The sequence below is a fragment of the Oncorhynchus nerka genome, linkage group LG1, assembly GCF_034236695.1.
Source record: "Oncorhynchus nerka isolate Pitt River linkage group LG1, Oner_Uvic_2.0, whole genome shotgun sequence".
NCBI classification, from domain to species: Eukaryota; Metazoa; Chordata; class Actinopteri; order Salmoniformes; family Salmonidae; genus Oncorhynchus; species Oncorhynchus nerka.
The window spans coordinates 38,381,034-38,393,806 of NC_088396.1; the positions used below are offsets into that span (position 1 = coordinate 38,381,034).

At 43.1% G+C, this 12,773-nt stretch overlaps 1 protein-coding gene across 1 annotated transcript in view; it reads left to right on the plus strand.

Moving 5' to 3' along the window:
• LOC115129810 (zinc finger protein GLI2-like) overlaps positions 1 to 12,773 on the plus strand; it is a 114,358-nt gene that overhangs the window by 17,764 nt on the left and 83,821 nt on the right. The window contains exon 2 of the mRNA XM_065018516.1: positions 981 to 1,122. Coding sequence (XP_064874588.1) covers positions 1,008 to 1,122 — 115 coding nt within the window. The 5' untranslated portion in view covers positions 981 to 1,007. The remainder of the gene's footprint in view (positions 1 to 980; positions 1,123 to 12,773) is intronic.

Genomic DNA, 12,773 nt, shown 5'->3' on the forward strand with positions numbered 1-12,773 from the left:
ATACAGGTCAGATTAGACAATGTCAACAACGAAACCCTCAGGGGTAAAACCCGTATGGATAACCATGACAACAAGCTAGTGCCTAGTGACAGTGGGTCATCACTAGCTTCCACAGCCATAAACCCTGCTTATTTCTACAATTTCTCTTCATAAAATGTGATTTTAAATTTGAGAGTGTGGAGTGACCTCCCCTCTTAGCTTTAGACTGCTACTTGTTTGCACTTAGCCGAAGATAATCATCTAGGTTCCACAAACTCAAACAAGTCATTTGCTGCCAAGTCTACTGCCATTCAAACAAGCATGTGAATGTGGTGTCATGATGATGTCATAGTGGCTAAAAGACAGACTGCTGAGTGTGTCACATTTTTACTATGAAGGACATTAGGAACGCATTACACTGAACAACTGAAAAACCTGTATCTATTTAAGTGTACGTTTTCATATTGAGTGACGCCTTAAAATTATGTAGCCTATATACATGGTAGTTACAGTACATTCATGTATTATTTGTGGACTATATTCTGAGGGATACTGTTTTAATTCTCTGACAAAAAGTTAAATAGCTAAATTTAGTTTGACTGTGTAAGAGAGGAGGCTGTGACCAGACACGCTACGTGATATAATATGGTAAAATAATGTGTCCTTTTGTGTCTTTCTCTGTGCCCCAGACGGTGCCTGGCAACCAGCAACACTCTGCATTATCTCAGAGAAGTCTGCTTCATGTCAGGACACTGAATAGTTCTTATGTTCTTTCTTATTAATTTCATATTTTATACACAGTGCTGGAATGTAATACAGAGTGTATGATCTGTAGAACTCCCTCTGTTGGTAACTTGTGCACTGCTACAGCCAGTGAGTATGTGTATGTGTTGTGATAAAATCTACCTCCTCATTCCAAAATATCCTTTGTCAACAACATTTTGTATTGCCTTTACACATGTTTTGCTTTAATCTTTCCTTTTCCCTCTCTGTGTCGCTAGGTTGACTCGGACTCCCTGCTGTCCACCATGGAGACCTCTGCCCTTACAGCCACTGAGAAGAAGGAGCAGACAGGATCAGGTTTGGATGGAGGCAGCTTCTCAGACTTACCAAAGAAACTATCTCCTACTACAGTTACCAGAGGTATGACCACCTTCAACTACATCTCTCCAGTCCAAACCTCCCAATGTTTCCCTCTCTCCACTCTCTGTCTGTACCCTATAGCAATGCTCCCAGTCATAAAGTAGTGTCTTTAATACCCACATCAAATACATTATAGGAGTCCCACTGTCATACGGTATCTCTCATACTGAAAATATTTTCAATATAAAATACTTCTTGACTTAATTGATCGTGCAGAAGGTAAAATGCATGAATTAAAAAATGATTCAGATATTGACTTTAAGTCGTGTTTTTGTTTCGGTGGTCTGTGTTGGTGTATGCTTTCATATTGGCTTATTCCCCCGCTCAGTGGCACATGAAAGAGATAGATGGCGAGGGACTGCATGATTCAAAGATGTCAGAGACTGGGAGATGAAAAAACACTATAATGAGGTTGAAAGACCTTGTTCTTACCTCCTGAGTATAAATGTTATGAATTACTAAAGCTGTCTGTGGTAACAGTGGACGACAGTGCATCAGAGTCCTCTGACACCGGCGAGGACCGGGAAGTACCTTTGATATGCTAATGAGCTTTTATCTGATAGTGTGGCATTGGTTAGTTATGTTTATTGATAAGCTTGGTGGCCTGCCATAAGCAAAGCTATATGAGTATTAATTGTTTAGAGAAATACATGAAAAATAGGACGTTTCTCTCTGTCCTCACTGGCGCCTCTACAAAGAAATGGTCAAAGATTGTTTCCAAAAATATCAATTATATTTATTGTCTTGGAATCTACTGTGGCCCATATCGGACACTTGCAATTCTTCAAACCCACATAGACAAACGAAGTATGATGGTTGTAAATTATGTTGTAAGTAAAATTGCATAGCCTATGACTGAAATGGAAAGTAACACGCAGGCAACTCTTATGTGATGATACCCTTAGTGGGTCAGTCCGGTCTGAGGAGAAAAAAGAGAGAGAGAGAGAGAAAGAAAGAAAGAAACTAAGAGGGAGAAAGAGTCAGAGAGAGAGAGAACCCATGCCAAGAGGACCTACGACCTCAACATGCTCTGCTCACACCTACTGTGATGGTCCAGGCCTAAACCACACAAAACAATACTAGACAATATGGAACACAACGCTTTTACTATCTCATCCTGGAATATACAAGATCTGAGGTCATCTGCCTTTGGCCTAAAGAGCAGGAACCCAGACTTCATCAAAGAAATTGGAAATACAGACATTGTCATCCTACAAGAAAACAATTAGGCAACAACAAATTCAATCCCTTCTAGACAATTTCCTGGACAAAAGGTGTCACTGCAATAGTGAATGTGTAAACTTGGCAGTAGAAAACCTAAACAGTATATTTTACCTCTCAGCTTCCTTATAAAACCTAAACAGTATATTTTACCTCTCAGCTTCCCTATAAAACCTAAACAGTATATTTTACCTCTCAGCTTCCCTATAAAACCTAAACAGTATATTTTACCTCTCAGCTTCCCTATAAAACCTAAACAGTATATTTTACCTCTCAACTTCCCTATAAAACCTAAATAGTTCAAGCAAACAACCTAAGACAATTAACAGCAATGACAAATGGTTTGATGAAGAATGCAAAAAGCTAAGAAGGAAATTGAGAAATGTATCCAACCAAAAACAGACCCAGACCCAAAAAACCTGAGCCTACGCCTACAATATGGTGAATCACTAATACAATACAGAAATACACTACGGAAAAAGAAGGAACAGCACATCAGAAATCAGCTCAATGTAATTGAAGAATCCATAGAATCTAAACAAACAACAACACAAAGAGTTATCTATCCAAAACGGCGATGTATGGATAAACCACTTCTCTAATCTTCTTGGCTCTATAACAAAGAACAAACAGCAAACACATACATGATCAAATATAAATTGTAGAATCAACTACTAAACTACTAAATACTATACATTCATGTACATACTACCTCAATTGGGCGACCAACCAGTGCTTCCGCACATTGGCTAACCGGGCTATCTGCATTGTATCCCACCACCCACCAACCCCTCTTTTACGCTACTGCTACTGTATTCGGTGCACGTGACAAATAAACTTTGATTTGATTCGATTTAAAGACTACCAGAACGCACTGGATTCTCCAATTACAGTGAATGAACTACAGGACAAAATAGAAACCCCACAATCTAAAAAGGCCTGTGGGGCTTATGGTATCCTAAATGAAATGATCAAATTACAGACCACAAATAACAATGGGCTGTATTTAAACTCTTTAACATCATCCTCAGCTCTGGCATCTTCCCCAATATTTGGAACCAAGGACTGATCACCCCAATCCACAAATGTGGAGACAAATTTGACCCCAATAACTACCGGGGGATATGCGTCAACAGCAACCTAGGGAAAATCCTCTGCATTTTCTTTAACAGCTGACTCATACATTTCCTCAATGAAAACAATGTACTGAGCAATTGTCAAATCTACTTTTTACCAAATGACTGTAACGACAGTCCACGTATTTACCACACACACCCTAAATGACAAACAAACAAAACAAAGGCAACAAAGTCTTCCATGCTTTGTTGATTTTTTTTTTTTAAAGGCTTTTGTCTCAATTTGGCATGAGGGTCTGCTATACAACTTGATGGAAAGTGGTGTTGGGGGAAAAACATACAACATTATAAAATCTATGTACACAAACAACAAACAAGTGTGCGGTTAAAATTGGCAAAAAACACACACATTTCTTTCCACGGGGCCGTGGGGTGAAACAGAGAGCTTAAGCTCCACCCTCTTCAACATATATACAGTGGGGAGAATAAGTATTTGATACACTGCCAATTTTGCAGGTTTTCCTACTTACAAAGCATGTAGAGGTCTGTAATTCTTATCATAGGTACACTTCAACTGTGAGAGACGGAATCTAAAAAAATCCAGAAAATCACATTGTATGATTTTTAAGTAATTAATTAGCATTTGTCCCATTAATTTTAATGTAATTTTTAATAATTTTTTTAATTAATGACATTTTTGACTATGTATAGAGTGAGCATAGCCTTGCTATTGAGAAAGGCCGCCGTAGGCAGACCTGGCTCTCAAGAGAAGACAGGCTACGTGCACACTGCCCACAAAATGAGGTGGAAACTGAACTGCTCTTCCTAACCTCCTGCCAAATATATGACCATATAAGAGACACATATTTCCCTCAGATTACACAGGTCCACAAAGAATTCAAAAACAAATCCAATTTTGATAAACTCACATATCTTTTGGGTGAAATTCCACAGCAGCAAGATGTGTGACCTGTTGCCAGAAGGAACAGGTAAAGTGAAGAACAAACACAACAAACATTGTATATACAACTTACATTTATGTTGATTTCTTTCCCCTTTTGTACTTTAACTAGTTGCACATCATTACAACACTGTATATAGACATAATATTACATTTTAAATGTCTTTATTCTTTTGGAACTTTTGTGAGTGTAATTTTTGCTGTACATTTTTGATTGTTTATTTCACTTTAGTTTATTATCTATTTCACTTGCTTTGGCAATGTAAACATATGTTTCCCATGCCAATAAATCCCCTCAAATTTAAATAGAATTGAAATTGAAATAGAATTGAAGAGAGAGAGAGGGAGAGCAAAGAGAGAGAGAGAGAGAGGGAGAGGGAGAGCAAGAGAGAGAGAGGCAGACCCTCTCATATATAAAAAATGAGACCTCCTGTTTTCATCAGTGATTATATGTGTGATGACAACTCCTCATAACGAGGTCTGAGGACCTTGTTCTTGGCTCCAGAGGTTCAACATTATAAATAAGTTAGAACTGCATAGTGGAGCGGTTCTGCGGTCCTTCCTTCTGAGATGCACAAAGACATCTAGCAAGGGCCCACCACTGAAACCTTAATAGAACTTATCAGTGGGCTATTTTTACTGTTTAATGAAGGGCTTGGTGGCCTGCCCTCAACCAACTATAATCACCATACATTCTCTATTCACTCATTGGCAACAGTGAAAGTAGAACATTTACAGCCATACTGACTTGGTTACATAGTTATAGCCCTAGTTTTTTATCTTCTTATCGACACCTTTTCACTGATTCTGCAATTAACATGCAGATCATAACAGGAATATGAATATAGGGCATAGCGTGAATAAATCAATATGACAGTGTATTATTCTTAGTACATTTCTCAAAGTAGCCAAAACGAATGGCCTCATTCCCTCAACTCTATTGAAAACTACTGTAAAGTCAAAGGCTAACTAACTGAAGCATCGTCAGACCATTCTCAGTGAAAGTGCTAAGAAAAGCACTCAAATGTTTGTATAATATATACTGGTAAAACATCCAAGTAATTTCAAATGAATAAAGTTCTACCAGCTATGTTTTTTCTCTTCGCCGGCCTGGTCTAGACTCATTGGCAGTTAGAACATCAGCGTCTTACGAACAAAACTCCATTTCAGTTGGGTTTCATGGAGACTTGACCAGTTACATTTGAGTCCATGATTCTTAATCCATAATGGAAGTATGTCTGGCCTATATAGCTCTTAGTGCAAGAGGCCATGGCTAGACGGGGAAGAGGCCGTGGCTAGACGGGGAAGGGGCCGTGGCTAGACGGGGAAGAGGCCGTGGCTAGACGGGGAAGGGGCCGTGGCTAGACGGGGACGGGGCCGTGGCTAGACGGGGACGGGGCCAGACGGGCACGGGGCTAGACGGGGACGGGGCCGTGGATAGACGGGCCGTGGCTAGACGGGGACGGGGCCGTGGCTAGACGGGGACGGGGCCGTGGCTAGACGGGGAAGAGGCCGTGGCTAGACGGGGAAGGGGCCGTGGCTAGACGGGGACGGGGCCAGACGGGCACGGGGCTAGACGGGGACGGGCCGTGGCTAGACGGGGACGGGCCGTGGCTAGACGGGGGACGGGGCCGTGGCTAGATGGGGAAGGGGCCGTGGCTAGATGGGGACGGGGCCGTGGCTAGATGGGGAAGGGGCCGTGGCTAGATGGGGACGGGCCGTGGCTAAACAGGGACGGGCCGTGGCTAGATGGGGACGGGACGGGGCCGTGGCTAGACGGGGAAGGGGCCGTGGCTAGACGGGGACGGGGCCATGGCTGGACGGGCCGTGGCTAGACGGGGACGGGACGTGGCTAGACGGGCCGTGGCTGGACGGGGGACGGGCCGTGGCTGGACGGGACGGGGCCGTGGCTAGACGGGGACGGGCCGTGGCTGGACGGGACGGGCCGTGGCTAGACGGGGGACGGGCCGTGGCTGGACGGGACGTGGCTGGACGGGACGGGGCCGTGGCTAGACGGGGACAGGGCCGTGGCTGGACGGGGCCGTGGCTGGACGGGGACGGGGCCGTGGCTAGACGGGGACGGGGCCGTGGCTGGACGGGGACGGGGCCGTGGCTGGACGGGGACGGGGCCGTGGCTGGACGGGGACGGGGCCGTGGCTAGACGGGACCGTGGCTAGACGGGGACGGGGCCGTGGCTAGATGGGGAAAGGGCCGTGGCTAGACGGGGAAGGATGATGTTGGCTTGACATGACTCCACCTGTTCCTTGATATGCATCAGGCTGTTTCTCTAGCTGGGCCTTGTTAATGATTTTAAATGGGCACCCGCAGTCTCAGTGACAGCCCGCATCCACCCTTGCTGGTGTGTGTGTGTGTGTGTGTGTGTGTCTGTGTCTGTGTCTGTGTGTCTGTGTGTGTGTTCTGGTATAGGCTGTAGCGCACAGCAACACAAACCTCAGTCTGTAGGGTTTATTGGTCTGTCTCTGGTTGTAAATAGCCAGATCAGGTTCCTAGTATAGGACAGTAAACACCTCAGTATTTCAAAGCAGATCTCTAAGCTGAATCGTAATGTTTGTGATCTTTCCCTTACAGAAAATCGCATGATTTCATGACGTTTCACATGTGAAATCATGTGAAAATGTGTGTTTTTGGAACACTTCACATGTGATCACATGTTTTCACAGGTGTAGTTTCATGCTAGACGGGGACGGGGCTGTTTGTGAAACAGCCTACACACCCTGTCTTTATCTAACACCTCAGATTGTAGTTTTCTTCAAATGGCGACATTCACAAATCTAAGTCCAGTATACTGCTATTGTGCCTTGTGCCCCACCCCCCACACCTCTCTCCTGCTCCCCCACTCCTTATGCTCCTTATGCACAGATGTGGTGTTACACCGAGCCTAAACTCTGTGTGACTGGTGACTACACTAGATGGATGGAGCAGGCGCGTGCAGTGTAATTCATTGTTTTAAGAGAGTGGCGAGTTGGTGATATGGACAGAGCAGCGTGTTAATCACAGCAGCCGTGGTCTCCGTAGCGAGGGTAAGTGAGTGATGGTCAAGGTAAGAGGGGTTCCGAGAGGTGATAGGGGATTAGAAGGGTGTGTGAAGTGTCTCTTTCCACCACGCCTCTCTCCTCGTCCCTGGGCTGCTCTGCTCTGGGGAAGGTGCTTTGGAGTTCATGTCAGAGAAAAATGTGACCAGAAAAAGAAAGAAAAAGTTGTTCATAGGCAGGAACACGCCAAAGGGACATCCACTAATCTTCCTGAGAAAAGAGACAGGGATTTCTGCTCTTTCTTTCTTTCTCTCCCTCTAAATAAGGCCCTTGCACTGTTGTCGTTCTGTGGGCCCGTGAATGGCAGGGTGAGAATAGGGGATTTGTGACTCAGAGTGACTCCCTCATATGTTTAACTAACTCCATGGCCCTCCACCTGTGTTTTAAACAGATTAAAGAATAAATATCCTCATGAGTGGAAGATTCTGTGTAGGCAGAAGTACTTTTGAAGATATTTAGAACATTTCTCTAACTCCACAACATGTGGATGAGTGCATCAGTATTCATTCCCCATGTCTTAAAGAAGAGTAGACAAGGCAGTGCAAGAGATAAATAGTTCTGATATCTGTGTTGCACAAGACACCACCTCGCCTGGACCTACTACTTAGAAAACAGCATGACACACACAGCTGAGAAGCCCTGAATATATTGATTTATTTCATATCCCCAGTAGATTGTCATGTTGGGAAAGAAATTACCAGCTGTATCCAGTGCCATGTACAGTATTTCACAATCACAACATCGTATCAGTAATGCCTTAACTGACCATATACATGAGAAGACAGGAAGGTGAAGCTATTGACTGGCTCGGCCCAATTCTGCTTTCCTCTCGGGCGATCCGATCCTCCACACACTAGCAGGAACTGACTGTTCTTTTTTATAACTGAATAAGACAGAGACATATATCATTATAGAGCGGAAGGGACTTCCATTTTATTGTTATGGTCAGCTTCTGTTAAACTATATAGATCCTCATATAACTCTATCTTATTTTACAGTAAATAGGTTATATTTAATATCTAATGTTTGAAAATAGGTTCCTACAGAGTCTGTCCTGGGCAGTCAGCTCAATACATGTCTTTATACCTATACATGCCCTTGACTCTACATCTAGATCAGATATTCATAAGCGTATATTAAGTCATTCCATTACACTATTACACCCCAGCTGCCACAATAATCTGGTTTGTTGGAACTCTGGTCTGGTGTTTGTGTTATATAGCTGGAGTAAACAGGCTACAGCCTATTCCTATAGTCTGGGCTGAGGCCAGGGGAGTCCATCCGGCCCATGTGTCTCCCCCCTCCCTCAGGGCCTGCACACACAGCTGGTGAAAACAGTGTCAGCCAGACATTCAGCCAGCAAATCAGTCAGCCAGTCAGTTAATCAGTCAGCCAATGAGTCAGCCACCAGTCATCTAGGTGTCTGTCCAGAATAGAATAGGACAATATTGTATCTACAATATTGTATTCACATACTCAAAGTTTTTCTAGAGAATGTTGTAGGGAAAAGTTATTCCATTAATGCCTCAATTGACAAAAGTCACAGTTCCTTACTCCTCTTAGCTACTTTGACACTCTACCTGAAAAGAAGCACTGTTGGCCCATAGCCTTCCCCATCCATGGTATTAGAGGCCTTTGTGACTGCTGTTGCAGCTCTGTTAGGCTCACAGGATATTGATTTGTAGCGACACTAGAATTCCTCCTTAGGCTGAGGGAGTTGGTTTGCTAGTAATTACAGATCTAAGGTTACACTGCTGAAACAGGCTGGTAATACCACAGCATTAGCCATTAGCAATTATTCTCATTATGGAGGGCTTATAATAGAGACAGAGAGTCACATACCACATGTTCAATCACCCGCACCTGTAAGCTAGTCAGACATTTAATCTAAGTAAACCTAGTCAAATAAACATTTATAAGAAATAATTTTTCGTTTGGTTAAAAAACAAACAAAAAAGGGTTTAAAGTTTTTCTCATTTTATGTTCGTTTTTGGTCAGCTTCGTCCAAAATAAGAGTCAGGTCAGCAGCTAAGCTTAAAAAGGAGGAAGAGTAGGAGGAGAAATTCCATAAACATTTAGTGACATTCAACTTTTCCAGTATTTGTGTGGTCAGTGCAGCAGGGAAAATCCTGTCTGAAACAAGACAGTAGGTATGTTCCAAATGGCACTGTTTTCCCTATATAGTGCACTACTTTTCACCAGGGCCAACAGGGAATAGGATGCAATTTGGGATGTACCCAGTGCAGCCCACAACCCTGACACCAGTGCTGGCTACTGGCCTCTCTCTCAGGATAAAATGCAGGAAGGCAGACGGCAGGGCTACAGTAAACTGTGAGACCAGCAAAATAAGCAGACAGGTTAGCCTGAGTAAATGCAGCAGACCCAGGGATAACAAACAGAGGCATCCCAGACCACAACTCTGTCCTGGCCGACGGGCTGTGGGCTGGGAACAACCAATCCAAAACCAATCCAACCTTTATGTTTTCTGGACTGTAACATTGATGTCCCTTGCGTGTTTCTTTTTCCATAAATAGTTCTGTTCTGTACCGGTCCCATGCAATAGCTAGACAGGCATGTCATTTTGGTGTTTCACTTTAGGCCATGGTTAAATACAGGCTCTTCAGAATGGTGGAGTGTATTTTCCTCACTGAGAAAGTCCTTTCTAGCACTACTTAAAGATGCAGTCCGGTATCTTCAGAACATTTGACACAAATTGCACAATAACAACATCTGCAGGATGTAACATATCATATGAAATGGATAACGTTTGGATGAAGTAGTACACCAAAAAAGGGGACTCGTTTTGAGCACCACTTTCAAAACTACTGACTGAAATTATACAAAAGTTCTGGATCATCACTTTAAAGGATTTCAGTAGATAGGCCTACAGTACACCCTGTGATTACAGTACAGGCTCTGAGACTGATGTTACTTCAATGTATGGTTGTCATGGTCCCCAGAAACATGTAAACAGGCCCGCTACCAGCCTCATGGAAAACTAGTTTGTGATGTCATACGCCAGACAGCTCTGGGAGAAGAAGAGATGTGGGGGAAATAAATAGTAATTTTCATAACAACTGGGTAGAAATGGAGTGAGTGATGAGTAAGTGAAATACCTTCATGTGAGCTCTTTGGTTAGAAAGTATGTAGATTTTCCTTTAGAGAGGATTCCCTCTTTTTGAATGACAAAAAAGTGTAGGATTTAAATGAATAATTTCCTTGTTTCTAACTCATAGTCCTGAGAAAGACATGGTGGCTGTGACCTTGAATCATAGTCATGCTCCATGTCCTCTTTGTGATTTTCTGGAAGCTTGGCCGTCCCCATCCCCACTATGTTGCTGAGATCAGTTCCGCTGAATAAGGGGATAGTTAGCAGCCAAACTTAACCATAACCAGTTTAACCTCAGCCATACTTAACCCTAACCCAGTTTAACCTCAGTCAAACTTAACCATAACCAGTTTTAACCACAGTCAAACTTAACCCTAACCCAGTTTAACCACAGCCATACTTAACCCTAACCCAGTTTAACCTCAGTCAAACTTAACCATAACCAGTTTTAACCACAGTCAAACTTAACCCTAACCCAGTTTAACCACAGCCAAACTTAACCCTAACACAGTTTAACCTCAGCCAAACTTAACCCTAACCCAGTTTAACCACAGCCATACTTAACCCTAACCCAGTTTAACCACAGCCAAATTTAACCCTAACCCAGTTTAACCTCAGCCAAACTTAACCATAACCAGTTTTAACCACAGTCAAACTTAACCCTAACCCAGTTTAACCACAGCCAAACTTAACCCTAACACAGTTTAACCTCAGCCAAACTTAACCCTAACCCAGTTTAACCACAGCCATACTTAACCCTAACCCAGTTTAACCACAGCCAACTTTAACCCTAACCCAGTTTAACCTCAGCCAAACTTAACCCTAATCCAGTTTAACCACAGCCAAACTTAACCCTAACCCAGTTTAACCTCAGCCAAACATAACCCTAACCCAGTTTAACCACAGCCAAACTTAACCCTAACCCAGTTTAACCACAGCCATACTTAACCCTAACCCAGTTTAACCTCAGTCAAACTTAACCATAACCAGTTTTAACCACAGTCAAACTTAACCCTAACCCAGTTTAACCACAGCCATACTTAACCCTAACCCAGTTTAACCTCAGTCAAACTTAACCATAACCAGTTTTAACCACAGTCAAACTTAACCCTAACCCAGTTTAACCACAGCCAAACTTAACCCTAACACAGTTTAACCTCAGCCAAACTTAACCATAACCAGTTTTAACCACAGCCAAACTTAACCCTAACCCAGTTTAACCACAGCCAAACTTAACCCTAACCCAGTTTAACCTCAGCCAAACTTAACCCTAATCCAGTTTAACCACAGCCAAACTTAACCCTAACCCAGTTTAACCTCAGCCAAACATAACCCTAACCCAGTTTAACCACAGCCAAACTTAACCCTAACCCAGTTTAACCACAGCCATACTTAACCCTAACCCAGTTTAACCTCAGTCAAACTTAACCATAACCAGTTTTAACCACAGTCAAACTTAACCCTAACCCAGTTTAACCACAGCCAAACTTAACCCTAACACAGTTTAACCTCAGCCAAACTTAACCCTAACCCAGTTTAATCACAGCCATACTTAACCCTAACCCAGTTTAACCACAGCCAAATTTAACCCTAACCCAGTTTAACCTCAGCCAAACTTAACCATAACCAGTTTTAACCACAGTCAAACTTAACCCTAACCCAGTTTAACCACAGCCAAACTTAACCCTAACCCAGTTTAACCTCAGCCAAACTTAACCCTAACCCAGTTTAATCACAGCCAAACTTAACCCTAACACAGTTTAACCTCAGCCAAACTTAACCCTAACCCAGTTTAACCTCAGCCAAACTTAACCCTAACCCAGTTTAACCTCAGCCAAACTTAACCCTAACCCAGTTTAACCACAGCCATACTTAACCCTAACCCAGTTTAACCACAGCCAACTTTAACCCGAACCCAGTTTAACCTCAGCCAAACTTAACCCTAATCCAGTTTAACCACAGCCAAACTTAACCCTAACCCAGTTTAACCTCAGCCAAACATAACCCTAACCCAGTTTAACCACAGCCAAACTTAACCCTAACCCAGTTTAACCACAGCCAAACTTAACCCTAACCCAGTTTAACCACAGCCAAACTTAACCCTAACCCAGTTTAACCTCAGCCAAACTTAACCCTAACCCAGTTTAACCACAGCCAAACTTAACCCTAACACAGTTTAACCTCAGCCAAACTTAACCTTAACACAGTTTAACCACAGCCAAACTTAACCC